This window comes from Equus asinus, chromosome 5, assembly GCF_041296235.1.
Source record: "Equus asinus isolate D_3611 breed Donkey chromosome 5, EquAss-T2T_v2, whole genome shotgun sequence".
In the NCBI taxonomy this organism is placed as follows: domain Eukaryota; kingdom Metazoa; phylum Chordata; class Mammalia; order Perissodactyla; family Equidae; genus Equus; species Equus asinus.
The window spans coordinates 41795502-41818852 of NC_091794.1; the positions used below are offsets into that span (position 1 = coordinate 41795502).

The window sequence follows — 23351 nt, forward strand, 5'->3', positions numbered from 1 at the left end:
GTGGCCGCTGAAACTGAGAGAAGAGCAACGCCTGAGGGTGTTTGAGCAATGGGATATTAAAAGCTCCCAGCTTGCTCCTAGAACCGGGACATTTCACAGCCAGGTTCCACAGTCGGTCTGGAAACCTTGGTGATTGGTAGTGGCTCAGGTGGACTTGGGAGCTGAGAAAGCGGAAACAGTAAAGATCGCAGCTGTCATCACATCACCCACTTCCATCCTCCTTTAACTACAATCATGGGTGTTCAAGATAAAGAATGGAGAGTGAGAGAGAGGGGTTTGGACAGAGGTCGGGGTTGGAGGAGGAAGGAACAGACAGACTAAAGAGGAAAGAGAGGCAAAAACACTTCTCTCCTGGAAATGAACTAATGCTTTTGTGAAAAGACAATTAAAGTGAATCACTGTATGGCAAAAGATCAAATGACGAACATGCTGGGGAACGAGTTTCATTGCCCCGTTCAAAACATAATTAGCTGGATGTAAAGAGACGGTCGTGTTCTCCCCAAAGCAACACAGTATCCCATTTTCAGTTCTGAAATGCACAATTGGATTTTTGCTCTTTCCTCTTGCCGAACTCGATGAACCAGGTTGACTTTACTCAACCACATTTGCTGTTTCAAAAGAAGTTGTTAAATAATTTTGTAATTAAAAAATAGAAGGGTAAAAATAATTACCCAAATCTCCTCCACAACACAAACAAATTACAGGGAAATATTAATTTAACATCCCAATGCTTAGAAGTTACATACACGTGAAATGAGTGTCAGATGAATTATCAAGCTTTGATGAGCAGCAGAATCTTTCTAAGGAACACTTCTTGCACAAGGTACAGTGTTGGAGGGAGAGGCTGCTGGCTTCTGCAGGAACACACCCAGAGGAGCGTGTTCAGGCTCTTTGAAACTGAGCTTGCCTCAGGCTAAGCCAGAAGGCGCCTGTAGCAATGCGTGGTAGTCAGAGCTGGTGGGAAAGTCAGTTGTGTCTGCAGGGGAGCAAAAGAAGGGGGTGGGTATTGCCTGACTATGAATAAAACATCTCCAGGTAAGACATTAGTTAGAAGTGGAGATTTATTGCTGGCAAAAAAGAATAAAAATGCTGTTCACCCATCTCACTGGCTAGAGAGCAAAATTAGATCATTCTTAAGTGCTTTGAGGTTCTTGGATGAAAGGTGCTCTTAAATACAGTACCACAAAGTTAATTACAGGGATGTTTATGGTCTCAGAAAACTGGAAGCAACTTAATATTCAACAATAAGGAAACGGTTAAAGAAATTATGGCACATCCAATTTCTGGAATATTATGTAGCCAATAGAAGGGTTACAAAGAATTGTTAATGACATGGGAAAGTGCTTATTAAGTTAAGTGAAAGAGACAAGACTAAAAAAAAACTATATCCGGTGTGATCTCATTCTATTTAAAAGAATATAGAGGAGGGGACTAACCCAGTAAGTGAACCGTAATTATCTGTAAGTAGTAGAATTGTGGGTGATTTTTGTTCTCGTCTCTCAACTGTTAACATATTTTCCAAGTTTCATAAAATGAGCAAACAAAAAGTATATTACTTTCACAAATTCTGTGACATTTTTTGAGGCTTTCTTGGTGGCTCAGTTTGTGGGTAGGTCTCACAAATCTTCCATATATATTTGAGAAGAATATATATTCTTCAGGGGATGGTATTCTATATTTTAATTTTAGATAAAGCTTGTCAATTGGTTTGCTCAAATTTATTTCCTTACTGATTCGTTTGGTTGAGCTATCAATTATGGAGGGAGTGTGTAAAAACATTTCATAATCTGATAGTGAATTTTGTCTGTTTCTCCCTATAGGGCAATGCTGTTAGGTACATACAAATTAGTACTGTTAGATCACACAGTTGAATTGAACCTTTGATCAATGTTATTACCTTCTTTACTTCTAATAAAGCTTTTTAACCTTAAGGTTCACATCAGCTTGCTTTTTGTTAGACTTTGCCTGACAAATTTCAGCCTTTCTATATCTGTGTGTTTAGATGTATCTTTTGTAAAAACATATATGTTTAAATCTAGTCTGACAATCTTTATCTTATAACTGGATCATTTAATCCATTTAGATTTATTGTAATTACTGATGTACTTGGGTTTATTCTGTTATGTTTTTGTGCTTTCTGTTTATCCTGTCTTCTCTGAGTTTTTTCCCTCTTCTTTCTTGCTTGACTTTTTTTTCCTTGCATTCTGTCTCCCTCTACTAGTTTGGAAGTTATATCACCTATTTGTACTCTTTTAGTGGATACTCCAGAAATTTGAGCATGCAGACCTGAACTTATCAAAGAGAAATCAGTGTCTTTATTTTCCCCTTGAAAAATATCAGGCCTTTAGAACACGTTAACACTGTCACCCTCTTTAAGTTATGTGCTCTTGTCATGTATTTATCTTTTCTTTTAAATCCATAATAATTTTAATTATTTAAAAATTAAAATTAATTTATATTTAAATATTCAATTATTTAAATTTAATTATTATTATTATTTTATAAGGTAGATATCTTTACTTACCTATTTACCCCTGTAATTGCTCTTCATTTCCGGTTAAATCTCAGCTCTTTCATCTGGATTGTTTTGCCTCTGCCTGACGCAAATACTTGACCTTTTCCTTTACTGAGGGTCTGTTGATGGCAAACTCAGTTTTGTGTGTGTCTGAAGTGTCTTTATTTCATCCTTATTCTTGAGAGATCTTTGCAAGGTATAGAGTTCTGTGATTACTTTCTCTCAGCTTATTGACACTATTCCTGTCTTCTGGCTTCCATTCTTCTTATAAAGAAGTAAGCTCTCAGCCTGTCATTCCTTTGAAATTAATCTATCTTTTTCTTTTGCTGCTTTTAAGATTCTCTTGTCTTGCTGTCTGTGCAGTATCTCTGTGGTGTGTCTAGGTGTGGGTTTCTTTTTATTTTATCCCACTGGGCTTCTGGAATCTGCAGACTGGGTCCTCCTCAATTCTGAAATTTTATCATCTTTTTAAAATACTATTGCTTCTGACTTATTTCTCTTCTCTTTTACTGGAACTATGAAGAGACTTCATGTTAGACCTTTTCAATTTATCTTCCGTGTTTCTTAACCTCTCTTCAGTATTTTCCATTAAAGAAATCTCTCTGTATTACACTCTGATGATTCTCCAGGTCCAGCTCTCTGTTTCCTAATGATCTTTTCAGATGTAGCTAATCTACTGTTAAATCTGTCCATTGAGTTTTTATCTCAATTATTTTATTTTTAATTTCTAGAAATTCTATTTGATTCTTTTTAATATCGGCTTGGTCATATTTTAGAGTCTTTTGCTCTTTCTGATATTTCCAATCCTTTCTTTATGTCTTCAAACATATTATAGATACATTTTTATATACTGTCCAATATCTGAAATTTTTTGTGGCTCTGATTCTGTTGTCTATTTTTTCTCACTCAAAGGCCCTTATTGTGTATTTCATGACTTTTGAGTAAGACACACACTGCTTGAAACTTTATAGGGTTCCTTTGAGGCCGAGGTTGCAAGGGAGCCCCTCCAGAGAAGATACGCATCTGCTTCTGCCAGCTGCGCAAGAGCACCACGTACCTGAGACAACAGTAAATGGATTCTTAGGTTAAGGTTTTTGGATTTTCCAGGTCATGTGAATTCAGGCTAAAACTCTCTTGAGGATCACCTTAAGGGTACAAAATCTCATGGGAGATTGTAATTTTCCTCCTCTCCTCAGTGTTGAGGTTTGGGGAAGGCATTTTCCTTGCGGTCTCCTGTGGAGCTGTGTGTGGGAGGTGCTTATTTCTAGCTCATCCTTCTGCTGAGTGTGAGGTCCTCTGTGGTCCCGGTTCTAGCTGAGTGATATAGTAAATCCTATACCGTGGATAGGCCCTGGGCACTGTCTCCTGTTCCTGTGCCCTCCCCTCTAGACGTGCTCAAGGTCACCAAGTTCTGCAAATGCCCTCCAAGTAAAGTTTGCGTCAGTCCACTGTCCCCTCTGGCTTTCTACTTTCACAGACTCTTTGTGCTTTGAGCATTTCCAACTTTTTCCTAAGCTTTGACCGGAACTTTTAATTATCTGCAGTTAGAGTGGGTGTCCAGTCCACCGTGTGGTTGAGACAGAAGCCTATTCCTTTCACAATAATAAAAATATACCTGTGTATTCATTTTTAGCGATTATTTTATCTTATCCTTCCCCCCAAACGTGAAATAGCTTCTTCAGAAGGGATCTTTGAGGTTTTCAACTTTTCATAAAGCCCTGGAACAAAGTGGACAGAAATATTGGAAAGAGGGCCGGCCGGGTGGCGCAGCGGTTAAGTTCACACGTTCCGCTTCTCAGCGGCCCTGGGTTCACCGGTTCGGATCCCGAGTGCGGACATGGCACCACTTGGCACACCATGCTGTGGTAGGCGTCCCACATATAAAGCAGAGGAAGGTGGGCACGGATGTTAGCTCAGGGCCAGGCTTCCTCAGCAAAAGGCGGAGGACGGGCAGTAGTTAGCTCAGGGCTAATCTTCCTCAAAAAAAAAAAAAAAAAATTAGAAAGAGAAAATGTAGTCTAGTAGACTACCAGGTCTGTCTTAATCCTAAATTAGATCAGAATCCAGTTATGCTAGTTTTGTATATCATAGAGTTATAATTGGGTATGTTAAATCGATACATTGGAAATGCCAGAGATGCCTCCTAATCAGCCTCTGCAGGCATGGCCTCCCTGGATACCTCATGATAAAACTCCAGGACACCTGACGGTATGAAGCGGCTGAAGTTCAGTTTCAGAACATGAGGGAAACTACAGGTATAGACTCTTGGAAACCTACACAATATCCAGACCTTACTTTAGGGCTAAAATTCTGTTCTTGATTAATCTATCATATTTGTTGAGAAATTACAAAACGTACTGGTTCAAATTTCCTTAATTTTTTTTTCCCTGGCATTCTCTGAGGGTGGGATGATAGAGGGTGAGTAAAATACCAAAGGAGACTAAAAATTGCCAAACCGGGTCCTCAATTCCCCAAGTATTATTAGCCAAGGAGTGCTGCCATCTTCTGAGGTCAGTGCCTCCCAGTGCGGACTCCTGGAACATCCTGGATTGCCTGACATTCCCCTCACTCTTTTTGGAGTGCGAAGAGATTGCCAGGGAGCCAGGGAGAGGAAGGGGGAAGGATGTGGGATAAAGTATAAAACATGCTTTTGGAAGAAAACAGCTAGTAATTCTCTTGACAGGATTTTTGCTCGGCTTCAAAATTTAGTAAGCTTTTCACACAGCTTGATGGACCCTGAGTTTCTACCATTACAACTACATTTGTTTGGCTTAAGATTTTCTTAAGCCTCTTAAAATAGAAATCCCTCTGGGACTCAAATGCCTACTAAGCAGGGAAGAGCCAATCAGTGACATTGACCATAGGAAGCGGTGGGACTGTGGCAAGTTGGAGAAGACAGCCCTGTCCACAGAGGCAGCCTCTCCTTGGCTTGGCCAGCTGTTCGTACACAGGAATGTGGGCCTTGTGACTTTTTCAGAAGTCAGCAATCAGCATTTTAATGAGAAACTTCATGATTTTTAAAGTGTTAGCAACTAATCCCACATTTTAAAAAAACTACAGAGAAGGCCAAACAAAACATATCTGTGGGCTGGATGCTGTCCATGGGTCACCAGTTAGCAACCTTTGTGTTGGACTTTGCTGTGCACTGGACACCCCATTGTGAAAGAATGTATCACCTCCTTGGCTGGAGCAGAGCAGAAAGAGGGAGAAGAAACGGAGGGCCGTTCTTGCAGAGCTGTGAGTGGACAGAGGGGAGGAGAAGTGGCGTGCGGGAAGGGGAGAGGGCAGGGCAGCCTCCTTTATTCTGAGTGGACTGGGCCATGGGCCAGAAAGCCCCATGGTAGACATGCTGCCTTCCAACAGCTGGATGTGAAAGAACACGTGAAACCTACTATTTCAGGATGCTGTTAATTCCATATGTGAACTTTTTGAGTCATTCTTTCTATATGGAATTCATTAAAAAAATGTAGAAAATATTTTCAGGAGGAATGTGCAGTATCTCTGACAGATAAGTGAGTTCATAACACGTATTCATATAAAACAAATGAAAACTACTTATAGGTAATTCTTTTCTAGTCATTGATTAATGACTTCCTTTGGGCAACATTCCTTAATATTGTTGGTTACTTTTTAAAAAAAATGTTATAATACATTGTTTTAGCTTGTTTAGAGGGACTTGTCACCAAGCCCTGAACGTGGGATCTCATTGTGTTGCATTGAACCTGCCCCAAACCCTCAGGTTAATAGGATCAGGCCTCCACCCCACATGGGTTCGTAAATGTCCCCACTTGCTTATGAGCTTATTGAAATATCTCCCTCCCATTTACCCCAAAGGACAGCCTCTTCTGCCTCAGAGAGGAAGAGAAAGATACACAATGATGGAGACCCACCAGATGTGCACAAGAAGCTGCCGTCCAGTGCGGGAGAGGACCGAGCCATGCTGCTGGGGTTTACAATGATGGGCTTCTCAGTCCTCATGTTCTTCTTGCTTGGGATAACCATCCTAAAGCCTTTCATGCTCAGGTAAGAAACAGAGAAAGGAGACCCAGAATTTCCAGTGCAGATCAGACACAGGCACGGTCGGAGAGGGGGAGGCTGGCTTTGGTTTCTCCGGCCTTCCTTACCATTATCCAGGACACGCACGATAGACTCACCTGTTCCTCTCTCAGTGCTGGGAGGCAGCTGGGTGGGCAGGAGGAGGTGGGAAGAAAGTGGAAGATGGTCCCTTGCTGCTCCTCCCCTCCAATCTCAAAAATACTTCCAACAACTAATCCACAAATTCAATATTCATGTAGGTAATAAATTCTTCTTTAACAGCAGATATTCCAGAGAAGGGTTAATTTAAACCTTCTATAGGGGCATAATAAAAGTTTTTTTTGCTGAGTAACATTTGCCTTGAGCTAACATCTGCTGCCAATCTTCCTCTTTTTGTATGCAAACCTCTCCCACAGCATGGCTGCTAACAGACGAGTGGTGTAGGTCCTGCCTGGGAACTGAACCTGGGCTGCCAAAGTAGAGTGCATCAAACTTAACCACTAGGCCACCAAGGCTGGCCCAGTAAAAGTATTTTAAGTCTGAGTTTTTTGAGCTTGACAACACCTACCTGGCACATAGTAGTTGCTCAATAAGTATTAGTTTCCTTCCTTTTCTTTTAATTAGTTTCCTTATTAAAGACATGTAAAACAGTTAACATTTATTAAATATATAGTATATTGCAAATATATACTATATTTTATCATATTTAAACCTACAGCAAACCCATGATGGAAGCATTATTTTATTATTCTAATTTTCATTTTATAAATGAGAAAGCTCAGAGAGGCCAAGTAACTTGTCCAAGGTCACATAGCCAGTAAAGAGTCTGACATAAGACTCTTTGCCTCCTAATACTTTGGTGAAATTTGCTGCAATGAGGAGGCTGGGTTTTGGTTACAGCGAGGAGGAGCTGTTTAATTGGGAGGACGGCTCACACAACGTGGGGTAGTTTGGGGGAGGGCAGGGCTGGGTAGGGGGAAAGCAAGGGACACTTTACCTTTGGTTAGCCAAAGAGCACCAGGAGGCCCGGGGGGAATGGAAAGAGGGAGGCCTAGGAGTTCAGGGAATAAAAGGGGTCATAGAAAAGGAAGTGGGTGCTCTGCTTTTGTTATGTATCAGATTCATCTCCCACGATTCCTGGGTTACCATTGTAAGGGCAATAATGGGGGGGGGGGGGGTCATCATCCACTACAGCACATAGTGCCACTAATTAGAAGGCTCCCAGGGGAATTTTCTCTTGGGTACTAGTACCAGGAGAACCTGTTCTGCTCCTGATCAACCAGCTTACTTTTATTCAATGGACACCAAGACTCTTGTATCTGGTTGTGTTTCCTTTGTTGCTTTGGCTGCTAGGAAGCTCAGAGCCAAATTTGTGGCCCAGTTCTCATAACTATAAGGGATCTTATGGTCTACAGGTTACATGTTTGTATCTCATTCTTGACTTTATCCTAGCTTTCTATCTTCCTTTTCCTGTTACTCCATTTTCATATATATCTATATATCTATATCTATATATCTGCATTACACTTATCTACATAAGTTGAATAAATATGTGACTGTGTGTGTGCGTTTGTGTGCAGGTCAGTTTAGTTTTAAAAACTGTGGTATATGTGGGATATTCTTTGAGGATACCTTCTGCAAGCTGGCACCAAACTTGTTCATATTTAAAATTTACTTTTCTAGGCATTTCTGGGAATTATTTGCTTAAAGTAATTGAATGCTTAGACGTGGTGAGTTCTCATCTCTCTCTTGCCTTGCGATCTTGTGCCATCAGAGAGTAGTTTTGCTCCACGGAAGATGACAGTGAAGAGGCTTGGGTAGTGCGTACCTATCTCCACTCCCATAAACCCCCATCTCACGATCAAATGGTGCATTTTGTCTATTCATAGACAAATTGACACGCAGTGGTATTGAAAGAACGTGCTCATTTTTTCAGCCCTAAATACGTCCCTGGTTCCACCTGAAAGGCTCTGGCCTGGCCCTTGTGCATAGGACAGAATGCCCCACCCTCTACTTGGGAGCTTCTGGAAATCTTCAAGGTTCAAGTCATACTCATTGTGGCACTTGGTTAGGATTTAGAGAGCTTACGTTCTAACTGAGATAAGCAGACAGCTCTAAATATATTAAGATGCCTAGTCTAAATAAGTATAGAAATTAATTTTGTAAAAAAGCAGGCCAATGCTAAACCTGTGAAAAACCTTATTTTCCACTTTTTTTTTTTGGCTGAGGAAAATTGGTCCTGAGCTAACATCTGTTGCCCGTCTTCCTCTATTTTGTATGTGGGCTGCCTCCACAGCATGGCTTGATGAGCGACGTTTAGGTCTGTACCCAGGATCTGAACCTGTGAACTCCAAAGTGGAGCATGCTGAACTCAACCACTACTCCATGGGGCTGGCCTTCCCACTTTTGTATTTTTACTTGCCCAACATTTATTCTTCTAAGGCCATATCCAGTGATTTTTTTATATCCTGGGCCTTGAGATCATCATAAAGTCAACTGCGTGTCTCAGGTTTGTTACATTAATAAAGAAAAATGATTACTTATGGTCAAAGATCTTAATGAGAGTGCAGTATGATGCCTTCAAACATTCTAACTTTAGAGTTTGCTAATCTAACTTGTGTTTAGGGCACCAGGGAATAAACACAGGGACCCACCTACATGTACGCGTGAGGGCACATGAGGAGCTGGGCTGCATATTCAGTCAGAGCGTTTCCTCTCACCCTCACTGACGACGTCGGACTTGTCCTCTAATTACTTTATACGTGTGCGTCCTTTATCTACATCACCACGAAGCCTTCGGGGCAGGAAATTTGTCCACCACTTCTCATTGCATCTATGACTTTCTGTGTATGTGGTACATGTGCAAGTTCTCCAGGAACGTTTTCCAAGTAAAATTGAATTCAGTACAACACTTCTGGAGCCTCTACTATGTGAGGGGCCTTGTGCTTTGAGGAACATAAAGATGAACTGGATGTAGCTCTTGACCTCGAGGAACTTACTAATAGCAAAACACGGTAAGTTTTTTAATGAGACTGTCCTTGTATGGTTTGCATTTGCCTCTTTAAAGGGAAGTAGAGTGGGTGAATGGAATTGCACCTTGTTACCAGAGCTTTGGGAGGCTATGTTGACGAAGAGCGCTGTGGAAGGGTGGACTCCTTGCAAAGGACATCAGGACAAGCCAATGGTGCATCTTGAGATGATGATGCATGAGAGATGGTAAGATTTCTGAGTGTGTGTGAATCTTGGTGGTTATAGTATTTAGGGTAATATTGCTCAAAGTATGGTTCTCCAAATACCTGCATCTTAAATACTATTAAATGTAGATTCCTGGGCCTCAGTTCAGATCAACCGAACCCGAATCTCTGGGCGTGAAGGTATAGAATAACGCATTTTAATAAATTCTTTATTCTAACACACTCAGGTGATTCTCAAGTTTGAAAACCATTGTTCTAAGGCTGGTGTAGTTCAGAAATATGTCAGGAGGGTCATAATTGAGCTGGAACTTCATGGTTTGCTGCTGTTCCTCCCCTTTCAATGTCCTCCATGCTCCCTAATCGTTCTGTGCCTTCTGTAACGGTCCTACATTACCTTGAAAAGACAAATGCCCCAGGTTACCACACTAGAGCTATAGAACTAAATTTTCTACAGGGTGAAAATAATTTTTTTTTCAAATTGAAGCACTCAGAGAGAAGAATCAAACTGCACCATCATCCACACGCATATCACAGATGACTGGATGGACTGTGGATTCCCCTGCGGTGTGGACCGCCGAGGCCAGGGCAAGTACCCGTGTCTCCAGGTGTTGGTGAACCTCACCCATTCAGGCCAGAAAGCTCTCCTACATTATAACGAAGAGGCTGTCCAGATAAATTCCAAGGTAATGTAAAGTTCATGCAATTAAAGAGTTCTAATTACAGCAACCCTTCCTTGCCAGTCTGTCCCTAGCAGGGGGCAGGACTCAGGGCCATCTCTAGGGATAAATGTTTCCTTCCCGTGAATGATTTGACAGAGGTCAAATCAGGATAAATGAAGCTAAAAGCATTCTTGGAGGAAAAGTGGGGTACACAGAAAGAGGAATTATTCCAATTTCACAGTTGGGTGTCTGGACTTTCTAGCCTGAGCCGATGAAACAGTATTTGTGGGCAGTCTTGCTTTTGAGGGTCCCACCCCCCCATCCTATCAAAAATGTTAAAATGTACTCGCAGTCCAGCTTAAATCAAGCAAGTAATTTTCCTTATCAAAGAAATTTAAAGAATTATAATTTTGATTTTTTGTAAGTTACTCAACTGGTTCATTTGATTTAAAGTGTACATTTACATCTAACTATAAAAGTTGAGCTGTATTACATTAGTTGACACGTTACATTTTGTTATCTTTACTTAAACACTAATTTCAATCTGATGACTTGTTTTCTCCTTTGGATGGAATAATTTTTAAGGCCTTCAGCGTTTTTGGAGGTGCTTTTACAATGCGTTGTCTAGTGGATATGATAATAAACTGCAAGCTTTTTTGAGAAAGTCACCAACTGCTAGAGCTCCCTCCTTTTCACTGTTTCTGCCTCCCAGGAACCAGAGCCCAGGTAGGGCCCCTCTCTGTGGGCCTAGGGCAAAAGCCTCAATATGCCATCCTTTAGGGTAAGATCTTACTACAGGAAGTCACGACAGAGACAATGGAGGCATTAATAAGTATTGAAAGCACGTAGAGAACTCAATAAATATTTGTTGAATGGACAGATGGATTCATTGATTTACTGTCCAGGAAGAGACTGAGGACCTGCATGTGGGGAAGAGCATGGTCTCTATGAAGTTGGTCCCCGCCTCTTCTGTATTTATTCTAAAAATTCCTCCCCACATCCTTGCTTAGTGCCTGGAAATGGCCATCTCACTCTGTGCCCTCCTACCATCCTTTCCCCTTAAGCTATGTCATAGGTTTCATCACCTTCTGAAATGGAAACCCCTAATAGCTTGAAGCTGTATTTCAGAAATAAAACTGTTGTTTAAGTGATCCCTGTTGGGAACAGTGCCCTCACCTTTCTTCCTCCTCCGTATTCCTAGTGCTTTCATACACCTAAGTGCCACTGGGAGAGGAATGATTTGCTCAGCAGGGCTCTGGACATAAAGGAATTCTTCGATCACAAAAATGGGACCCCCTTTTCGTGCTTCTACATTCCAGCCAGCCAATCCAAAGATGTCATTCTCATAAAAAAGTACGACCAAATGGTTATCTTCCACTGTTTATTTTGGCCTTCACTGACTCTACTAGGTGGCGCCCTGATTGTTGGCATGGTGAGGTTAACACAGCACCTGTCCCTACTCTGTGAAAAATACAGCGCTGCGCTCAGAGATGAGGCAGGTGGCCAAGTACCTCATATGGGACAGCATCCATTCAAACTGTGGAGTGCGGGGAGGAGCAAGGGAAGGAGCAGAGAAGTCTTAAGATGGGGACCAAATTAAAGTCCTGGCCTTCACATACCTGCAGTTTCTGCACTTGAGCACATAGTTACAGCTGCTTGCAAACTGACCACGTAGAGGCAATTAAAGTTAAGTATGATATTTCATGTGGGAAAGAAATTTTTAAAAACCCCCTTATTGTGTATTCTATTTATTCTATAAATAAATACAAATTCACTGTCTTTTCTACTCCAAAGCTCTTTCTACAGGAACCAAGGAAGCATTTTTTTTGTTCCTTTGTGGCAAAATGAACTCAAGATAGTTGCGCTTTGTCTAATTTCAGCTCTAGCTAGAACGTGTCACTGTGGAAATGAACGTTGAGGGTATCTAACCTATGGAGCCCTGAACAACTAGCCTAGTTCTATGCAATGTAGTTCACATGAAGGCATTTCTCCAAAACATTCTTAGTGAAGAACAGTTCATTCACCAAAGGAAGATAATAATCTGGTAATTTCAGAAATGTGGACCTACCATTCTCCTTCATTCATGATAAAGGAAGGAAGCCACTGCCTAGAAAATTCACTAAGCTTAGAGTTATTTGTACTTAACCTTGTCATGTACCAGTAATTTTTCTTTCAGCAACATTTTTCTAGTTAATTATGCTTTCCGTAAGCTCATTTTATTCTTTGTGCACGTTCTGGTGGGAGTGGGAGAGATGGCTAGAAATGTGCGAAGTAGGGAGAAGCTGTAGTGGATGGAATTTAACCTGCATCTCAGATAATCCACATCGCAGAGAAGTCCCACAAGGATCGTCAGCAATTATCTGTAATCAATGAATCAGCCAAGGTTATGAAATAATGAACGTCACAAGACTTTTCCAACAAATGATTTCCAGATTAAGCTGAACATATGAGGTGAAAACAGAGTTTGTTCTGAAAACCAATGTGCCTCAAAGTATGTTTAAAATTGTACTAAAAAATCGTACATCGTGGGCAATAGACAGACTTTTGAAGCAACTTTTATATGTAATCAAAACAGAAACTTTGATTCCAAGTCAATTTAATGCCTTTAGCAATTAATTTTATCACAAATTACTTAAACTGAATAATTAAACAGAGCGATATTGACTCAAGTAGTAATGAACAATTTTGGTGTTTTTTTCTGTTTCTAGTGTGAAATAGTGGAGAGAACATGTGTCTTAGAGTAATATTTATTTGAATTTGTAGGCCATAATTAACTTTTCAGCTATGTATCCTTGGGCAGTTCAGCTAGCTGTTCAAGCCTCTCTCATCCAGAAAACGGGGATAATCTCTTCTTTCATGGGTTATTTTACAGAATGAACAAGGTAGAGTATGTGAAACGCCTTCGTTTCTGGCACCTAGTAGAGGTGCCCTAAAATGTTAGTAGATGAAAAAATCTTCTAAGTTTTAATATTCAGTCAGCCTCATGGCTCTTCTGGATGTATACCTGAAGGAAATGAAATGAGTACCTCCTAGAGATATCCACACTCCCACATTCACTGCAGCATTATTCACAACAGCCAAGACATGGAAACAACCTAAGTGGCCATCGACAGATGAATAAAGAAATTGTGGTATATATACATATAATGTGTATATCTATACATACAATGGAATATTATTCAGCCTTAAAAAAGGAGGTCCTGGGGGCTGGCCCCATGGCCTAGTGGTTAAGTTTGGCTCTTGGCTTCAATGGCCTAGGTTTGGTTCCCGGGCAGTAGACCTACACCACTCGTCAGTGGCCACACTGTGGTGGTGACCCACATACAAAATAGAGGAAGATTGGCACGGACATTAGCTCAGAGAAAATCTTCCTCAGCAAAAAAAAAAAAGAGGAGATCCTGCCATTTGCAACAACATGGATGAACCTGGAGGCATTAGGTAAGTAAAATAAGCCAGACACAGAAAGGAAATAACTGCATTTCACTTATATGTGGAATCTAAAAATGTCAAATACGTAGAAGCAGAGAGTAAAATGGGGGTTCCCAGGAGTGGGAAAGTAGGGGAAATGGAGAGTTGTTGGTTAAAGGGTACAAACTTTCAGTTACAAAACAAATACTACTGTACAGCATGTTGACTACTGTGCCGAATACTGGAAATTTGCTAAGAGTAGATTTCAGGTGCTTTCATCACACACACACACACACACACACACACACACACAGTAACTGTGAGGAAAGGATGTGTTAATTAGCTTGACTGTAGTATTCGTTTCACTATGTATATCAAATCATCACATTGTAAACCTTAAATATATACAATGCTTAAGAAAATTAAAAAAAATTCAGTCAGCCTTGGCAGCTTCGCACCTTTACTGGACAGCTGGTTCAGGGCTGGGAAGGCAGCTGCAGGAGAGGATTTCTCACCTTTTCTTGGCTAAATATGATATGCATCGGTCCAGAATGTGCCGTTTAAAAGGTTGTGGTAAATTATTTTGTATAGCAAAGACTTCCCTGTAATAAAATATATGTATGCATACACATTTTAAATCATTCTACAAACTGAGATTCTATAGATTTCTTAAAGTTAGAGAGCACATCTCTATTCCATTTCTTATTAAGTTTGACACCCGTCTAACAATATGCAACTCTTGGGGGTTTTCTCCTAACAAATTCAAAACGATTAATTGGAAACCTAAAGTGTGTGAAAGTGTGAAACCCAAAGTGTTTCAATTACTACAGGTTTCCATTCAGAGAGTGGCTACTTGGTTCCTCTCAGGAAAGGGCAACGTTATGCTTGAAGAACAAAGTCAGTTGAGAACAATGTTAATTCAAAGGCACTCAAAGCATTTGGCAGAAATTTCAGTAATTATTTGCTGTCAATTGCTTAGAAGTACTACATGTTATTGCCCATGTGCATTACAGGTCCAATAAGAACCCTACCAATAAAATCCTCACCTTCTGCAAGGATTACAAAGCTGAAAGCAAAACCAGTTTGCTTCTAGCCTAACTTTGCTTTTAGGTTCTGGTCTTCAAGAGACTTGAATAAAAGGCCATCTACACATACACATTCATACAAGTAGTGTATAAATATATTTCTACTTAAAATGCAAGCATATAATTCTCTATGCTTAAAGGAAGTTAATATTTAAAGATATTTCTCTAATATTCATCACTCTACCGGGGCAGAAAAATTGACTTTTAAGGCATAATACTTTCAGATTTTCCATCAACTATTCTTAATCATTATTGGTAAGTACTCAAATTAAGCTAAATTTTGATTATTAGCAACACTGGTTTGCTTTTAAGTATTCATGACAAAATATAATTATCACAGTTTTAAAAAAAAATATAGTACACTAAGGATTGTTTGGACACAAGTCAAAGTAATTTTTTTTTTTTTTTTAATAAAGAGCATGATGTTACAGACTGCAAAGTTAAAGAAAAGCAGACATTGACAGTTTCTGATGAGCACAAACAGTAAGTGCAGTCACAGGCCAAACTTCTTGCTAGGAACAGCAAGACTGGGAAGAGGTCTTAAATTGAGTGACACTATATTATTCTATATTCTCATTACAGTAACACATGCATCTTGCTGTGTCAAATACTTTTTTGGGCCATCATTAAATGAACATTGAAAGACATTTTCCTCCTAACTAATGCAGTATACCACAGGACTTCAATTCACTGAATGACAAAATAGAGAGAAATAGATCTGCTACAATAATAAATGGGGCTAAAAAGGGTGGTGGGAGCTCCTTTTCGAAGCTTCCAAGGTCAACATTTGATGTGTTAGGAATCTTCTTTTGGTTGTGCCACATCCCCCAAGGGATTACAGTGTTATGTTATGTTCCAGAAGGATATATTCTTGTAGATTTTATTGAACCTAATTAAGTCCGATGACTGAATCACATTGAAATCATTAGTTGCATTTGAAACTTAGGTTCCATAGCCAAAAACATTTCTAGAAATCAGACAAAGGCCAAGCTCTCCAACCACTCTTAGGAACATAAATTAAATCTGATAAGGGGCTTTTTCTTATAAAATCAGTAGATTATGACTACATTTGGAAATTCATACTAGAATTAAGGAGTTTAGTCTTATTATTTTGAGAAAATATAAAACAATGGTTTTCTGCCTCCTTGCTAACCTAGGATTAACAAAAATAAGAATCACCTAAAAACATACATGGTTCTTAGCATAACCACAAAATTAGTGTAGTGACAGATTAAATGGACTTAATTGGCTTACAAAATGCACTAAAAAAGTCATTCCATACTTACCAACACGAGGAATGGAGTCTACTGTTGGTAGTCAAAATTAGTTACCCAACTATACTAAACGTACAACGGACTGATTCTACTTTTTTTCTTCCTGCTAAAACTCTATATGTAGTTGTGTAAAATTAAGTCAGAAAATGTCCTTCTGGCTCCTGTCACTTTATGCCAACTAGTGCGGCTGTAATATTAACATCTCTAAAACCAAGCAAAAGGAAGAGTGCTGCAAGAAAGGGAAGTGCGGACCCCTAATCAAGTGGGATACTTGAATGAAAGAGGCTTATTTAAAAACTAACAGCCCAATTTGGGAAACTCCTAATCAATTCTAAACTCTTGTGAATTTTAGAACCTTGATGTTTACACCTTTTGTGAAATATGCCTCTTGACTAGGGCTAGCAAGCAGCATGTATACAGGTAGAAATGTGTGCAAATACACACACATCTGTTTTACCAATTAGGAAGAAGAGAGAACGAAATTCATTTCAAATGCCGAATTCAAGAATCTAGTACCATGAACCTCCTGGCACTATAGCCTTTTCCAAATGGCTGGAGCAATGATTAAATTTTAACCAAAGAATTTTCTTAATGTCTCCACTGCCATTAAAAACAAGGCATGCCAACTCTGACTTTATAAATCTAAAATACAGTGCTCTGCAAATTTCTGTAATATCAGAGCCTGAAGCATTGAATTGTGACATCTCTTTTTTTCCGTACTAACCTTCTGAGGTAGAGTTACCAATCCAATTCTATCAGGACCATAGTTACCTTGAGCTAAACCCTATATATCTTTTCAGAAAGTAAAAATAACTTTTAAGAGAAAAGAAAAAAGGCTTCCCAGGCCATAGCATATAAGATACATTTACGATTTTTAATGGAATAAAAAATAAAAATGGTTTGTGTTTATATTTTACAAAACAGCCCAGCTGTATTACTCTCTGTCACCAAGAATTAATATCTGAGGACCCTGTCAATGCTGAATCTTATAGTTCAGCCTTCACAATCCCATTCTTGGTGAAGAGTGAATTCTCCCATGGTATGCACAATATACTCTCACAACTTTGTCTTCTCTTAGTGCCCCATGTGAGCAGGATGGATATGAAGAATGTAATTTGTTCAAGCAACTCCTCCCTGTTCTGCCCCCTCCCTCCACATTCCCCTCTTCTCAAAAACATCTTAAGTATGAAAGTTGTTTTTAAATAGTAGAAGCACCACAATCCATCAATGCCACAAATGGTCTTTAAACTGAAATATTTTAGTGATGTCTTGGACATCAAAATCAATTTTTCTAAGGTGGATTCTGAGTGTGTGGGTCCAGCCCAGGTCTGCAGTTTATGCAGACATAGAAACAAAAGGAACTTATTCAGAAAAAGTTAACCTGCTGGCTTTAAAATAATGCTGGAAATTAAATGCCTTCAAAGAGTTGGCAAGCATGGGCTATTGGTCAGAATATGAATTAAACAGATTACAAAATCATTAAGAAAGAAATCCCAGTTTATGTGCTGTGAAATATCTATGGTGCCTTTAAAACAGACTCCTCATAATTTTTTTATAATGCCACATCACTCAATTTTTGATGGAAAAAAGAATACAGATGGACTGTGTTTTACCTATGTGAAAATCACCAATAAATTTAAAATAAAATCCAAGATGGTATATACATTCTAATCAAGTCATTGATTATTTTCCTGGTTAATAAGAACTACACTTTACACAAAATACTTTATCAGCAGCTGTTTTCATCAAAAAACCAATAGTCATAGTTTCACAGTTGAAAAAGTTACACATTAAAATATTTTACAATTCATTGTATATTCACCAGGTTCTCATTTCCTAAAGGGCTTGTAATATAAAGCAGAGTAGAAGGGAAAACCTCAAAGTTGATTACTTTGACAGTAAGTTTTACACAGGACACTAAGAACCACCAAAAGCTGAGGTTCTATCATAAAATAGCAATCAAATTCCATTCTTCTTTAAAAAATCCAATTAGAAACATCTTTTTTAAAAAACCAAATTCCACAATATGATTAACAGATTTCAAATTAACAGCAGTCTAAAAGTCTTCAAAATAAATGATTTTGTATAGCTGAGAATATGATCAAAACTTAAAACCATGATTTTCAAACAGTTGATTATTTCTTGCTGGAATGTGTTTAAAATTTTTTTATTTCTTTTAAACCTGCTTTTCTTTTTTTCTCTAAAATAGTCATTGAAGGAAATATTGCTCAAATGACCAAATGAAATTGTAGAGCCAATGGTCAGTTATACCATATTCAACGACAAGGATGGTCTTCCATAGAAACTGACCAATCGGAATTGACCTCTGATCCGGAAATACTTGGAAGCAGCTATATTGTCACTGAGTTGAAGCATATCCTAGTCACCCCATGTAGCATTTAATTCAAGTTTTGATTCTTTACCTTCTGAACACTACCTGTCCCTTTTTTCTTATTTTTAATGTTGTTTGCTTACACTCTGCTTGGATTTATTTAAAATTTGCTTTTAGCTAGATCATTTAATACATATTCTTTATAAAACTTGTCTATACTTCAAACAGAATTAATCTGGTTGTAACTCTTGAAAATAAATATAAATGATGAAATAAGCTATTTGGCTTGTGTTTTAATGGTGGAGAGGTCCCAGGGGAAGGGGACTATCTGGACTGATGCGAAAAATGCAAAGAATTGTGTAAATTTTGTGCAAGGAAGCTCAAAGCTTTTTTGGCACTTGGGTAAAACACGGGTCTCTGTTAAAACTTATCAGTTTCCACCATCAAAGTTTCAGATTTGTACCATTTCACTGAGTTTTTCTGTAATCAATCCCTGACATAGAAAAGACTGGGATGTTAGTATGTATTAACTAAATATATCTAAAAGACACAAAATGTTAATCATGAATTTTTAATAAGTTATGAAATCTTCTATATCTGCAAAAGAATCTATCTGGTTTTCTGCTTAAGACAGAGATTAAATTCTTCTTAACTATCCCCCAAGACAGTTTAGAGAAGTTCCCCTAATCCTCAAATTTATTTTTCTTGTTGGCAATATTATATACATGCTTTAGTGAAGTACCTAAATCTTCAATAATTATGCCCTTTAAGGGTTCTAAAATAACCAAATATTAAGAGTATTTGTATTAGAGTCCCTTGTTCACTATTCAAGACTTCTACTATAGGTAACTGATTTCATAAATGAAGAGTTTTTAAGTGATGCTGTTTTTCTAGAGTATACAATGTGCACTCTTTATAAAGTTGAATTCCAATAATATGCCTAATCTAGAAAACTGTCATTAAATTATTGCACTTCTCCTGGTGTGGCACCTGGACATTTGCTAAAGCTATTTCCTAGGGCATTAATGATTCATTTCAAATACTGAGTAAAATACCTGATTCTAGACTGATGACTAGCATTAGCCCCTACAGCTTGGGTTAATGTTTTTCAAAATGTTTAAGAATGTACCCTTTGCTCAAATGCAATTTAATAAAGTTGGACAGTGAGCCCTGACCACTTGGAAATTGGACATGATCTTAAAATGGTTTAAGGTCCTCTTTTTCTTATTGAGATATTGGATAAATAGCCTACAAGGTAACAAGTTCCTGGTTTCTATCCCCCATATTATAAAGTAGCATTCATGAGCATACCTCGGTAGAGCGCTTGAGCAATCAGGAAGATACTCTAAGTTGTGTTAATTGGGTAACTATTTCATATGATGGAGGCATTCTCAACTATAAAAGAGGATGGAAGATGGGGGATTCATGTGGAAACAGAAAGAAATGAAAGGAAAGAGGATAAACTTTCATCTGTTTTCCATAAATAACTATACACTAGTTATTGGTATAAACGGGATAGTGCCTGAGCCTCACCCACAGACCAAGAGAAAAGCTGACCATGCTGCTACAAACAATAAAAAGTTTGGGGTGCAAAACAATGCATGACTATGGGACAGATCAGGTAAATAAAGAATATATATTAATGATAGGTTCTGTAATATAAATAGCCTTTAATAAAAAAAATAATCTTTTTAATAACATTAATACTCACTTCTATTTTCTGGAAAACATGCATGAAAAATGTATTCAATTCAATTGCAAAAGGAGAAAAAAAAATCAACCTAAGGTGAATACTGTACAATTCTGGAGCAAGAACTATTCCTGCTCATTCTTTCTCTATGATGATTATTTTACTTTGTGGGAGCCCAGAATTTCCCTGGGAAATAAGAATCAGATTCTTGTAAATACTGTCCAGAAAAAAACCCCAAAAACGCCACCTTATAACAGGTCTCATTTGTGACTGCTTCCAAAACTTTGCAGATAAGATCCCAAATTGTCAAAAGGTTTGATTTATTAAAAGGAAAAGTCTCTGGTGAAATCTTAAGAGTCCCTTCCACCCCAAGCATGTTTCTTCATTAAACAAGGAGTCAAAAAACCCACTTCAAACTATAAATTGAACAGCAATGGAAAAATAAGAAATTTTCATTCTTTTCCAATCTTAACGTAAATTTAACAGTAAACTCCAGTTTACTTGGACCTAATGCAATAATAGACTTTGTTGTGTCCACATTTCAAAACGGAACATTTGCAAGACAAAAAAAGAACATCATTCTTTTTCCTTCTCCATCATTTCTATATATTTTGGGGGTTTTTTGTTTCATTTTTTAAAAAAAGATACAAACAATCTTCAAAGTTTACCTTTTTGGACTTAAGGCATAACATGAAATTGCGCATTATTCTAAAGCTTAATTTTGAAATGAACTAGTTTAGTGCTATCAAACCCTGTTTGCGTTTACATTATTTAAATTATATAGTATTTTATTTCTGTTCTTGCTGTAAATTCTAATGCTGTTCATGGATTGTGCAATTCCTATGCAATCAGTCTGTGCCTGTTGACAGTTATTAACAGTGCAGTAGAGAATCCAGATATTGAGCTTTCCGTTTCGTAGTTATCATTTCAGTTCAAAGCATGCTGCTTAATTGTGTGGAAGATCCAATCCATTTTTGTTGTCCATCCACCATGGTGTGCATCATTCATTTGTTTCATGAAATATTCCAAAGCCTCTTGCTCAGTTTTATCTAAAGCTAAGGTCTTTCGAATGTATGCAATATCATCAAAAGATTGTAGTTCTGGCATTCCAGAGCCAAGCATCATTGAGAAAAGATTTATGAAGAGATTGGCATGCTGCCGAATAGCTAGATAAGCCTTGTAACACATCTCCTGAAACCTACAAGTAATGAGAATAGTTTGGTCAGTATGGAGCAAATGCATTCATACTGAGTCTCTGCTCAAATGTCACACGATTACAGAGGGCTTCCTGGACAAACCTAGAAAAAAATCGCATCCTCTCCCCATTCCCCTTACCAACACTTTCTCTTTCCTTTACCCCACACTAGGATGTGAACTCCGTGAGTCCATGAGGACTTTGTTTACTGCTTTATCACCGGCACCTAAATTAATACCTGGTACCTTAGGAGTTTAATAAGGATTTATTAAATGTATGAATTGGTCCATACTAAAGCCTTTAGGGTTTAGGCAGGGCCAGGACTGAGTTACAGATAAAACAGAATTTTATAAAAGCTTTTTAAAAGTACTCTACAGTTTAAGATAGACTAGTGACATACCATGAGGTAGCAAGAAAAATTACAAATAAACATGGTAATTATAGTTGACTGAATTCCTGAAATTAAAAAATGTTGTCTTAAGCACTATACATTATTTGTCATTACAGAGAAGGTGGAGCCCAACTATTCAAACAGCAAAAGCACTAAATAAAAACTTTTAATGTATTATGAAGTTTAAGGATCACTTTGTTTTTAGGCCTTACTTGACTACATAAATTAAATTGGTTTTTCTTTCCATTTCCTTTGCAGCATTATACAATAAGTAAGTAAAAATAAATATACTGAAACATTCAGTTTATGCTACAATGTTAATATAACATCTATTATTTTAAATTGCTTGAAAATATCAATTGTTTTTGATAGAGCAGCAAGAACTCTATTTGTACTTTCAATTTCTTGAGCTTACCTCTCAAATTCTCTTGTCTTTGTGCATTCCTGGGCTCCTTTACTAATCACTATTAAGAAATCTTGTGTCAAAACAAATGGCACACGTTCTCGTTTATAACCAAATTTTTTCTTCTTGTGATCCAAAAAGTGTCCAAAGTCTATATGAAACAGCTTTCAGAAATAAGAAATTATGTTATAATCTGACAAATGCAGAAATACAATATCCTGAATTAATACATTTAAGAACGCCAAAACATTTTAAAAAGAGAAAGCTATTACTTGTCCATCATCTTTCACCATGATGTTACTATTGTGACGATCTCCAATTCCCAAAATGAAGGTAGCGACACAATATCCAGCACACGAACGTGTAAACAGATCAATGGCTGCATCATATCTACAAAGAAGAAATAAACACCTCATAAGTAGTGTGGAAATAAAGAGTGATCCAGTCCAAACTGGGAAAAGATGGTCACAGACTGTATCAAAACAATGAAAACAATCACTGACATTAAGAGGAAGAAGTAATTTTGTCAAAGATCTGAGGAATTTTGAGATTGTAAACTTTTCAAGGGTTTCTAAGGAAATTTCTAGATATTCTCTGACAAAAGCATAATTCTTAATATAGTGAAAAAATACTTAACATGTCATTAAATTTTTTCTAATTGTGAAGTAAAATTTTGAACGTGCAATGTTATTTTAAAAAAGAATAAGCAATAAGAAAAACACATTTGAATACCTAAGTTGAATATACATGATTTCACCAAATTATAAGCAATTCTGATCATTTAAACACAATAATCTCAAATATTTCAAAGGTTGAACGTATTTTTTTCCAAAGTAGGTACAATTGTCTTCTCTGGTTTAACTCAGAGAAATATACACAACCACTAAAACACTAACAAAAACTTAGATTAACATAGGCAGAAAACTCACATTTCTCCTTTGTTCTTGTCTTTGAGCCACTGGTGTAGCGTGTGGCTGTTGAACTGAAGTGCACCCTTCAAGCCGCCTTTGCACTGAATTTGCATAATAGTGTGAGAATTTCTCACCACCTCAATAAGTCCCACGCAGTCACCAATTGACAGACAACCGTAAGGTAACATTCTAAAAAAGGATCAAGATATTTGCAATTAAATGATGGAACTTTGAAATAGCAAATATTTTAATAGGCTAA

General features: G+C 38.0%; 2 protein-coding genes across 22 annotated transcripts in view; one reads left to right on the top strand and one right to left on the bottom strand.

The window, feature by feature from the left end:
• Positions 1-16084, top strand: part of KCNMB3 (potassium calcium-activated channel subfamily M regulatory beta subunit 3) — a 67315-nt gene extending 51231 nt beyond the window's left edge. For 14 of the 21 annotated variants that reach the window (XM_044771112.2, XM_070509384.1, XM_070509394.1 and 11 more), the window contains 3 exons: positions 6350-6538; positions 10229-10427; positions 11605-12182. In XM_044771112.2, coding sequence (XP_044627047.1) covers positions 6350-6538; positions 10229-10427; positions 11605-12003 — 787 coding nt within the window. In that variant the 3' untranslated portion in view covers positions 12004-12182. Of the gene's footprint in view, positions 1-5449; positions 5753-6349; positions 9767-10228; positions 10428-11604; positions 12183-15314 lie in introns of those variants that run through there. The other 7 variants (XM_070509391.1, XM_070509390.1, XM_070509392.1 and 4 more) reach the window with 7 other exon arrangements.
• A 4687-nt stretch (positions 16085-20771) lies between these two features.
• Positions 20772-23351, bottom strand: part of PIK3CA (phosphatidylinositol-4,5-bisphosphate 3-kinase catalytic subunit alpha) — a 69426-nt gene continuing 66846 nt past the window's right edge. The window contains exons 18-21 of the mRNA XM_014838359.3: positions 23111-23281; positions 22454-22571; positions 22194-22345; positions 20772-21390 (exon numbers count right to left, since the gene is read on the bottom strand). Of these exons, the coding sequence (XP_014693845.1) occupies positions 21120-21390; positions 22194-22345; positions 22454-22571; positions 23111-23281 (712 nt within the window). The 3' untranslated portion in view covers positions 20772-21119. The remainder of the gene's footprint in view (positions 21391-22193; positions 22346-22453; positions 22572-23110; positions 23282-23351) is intronic.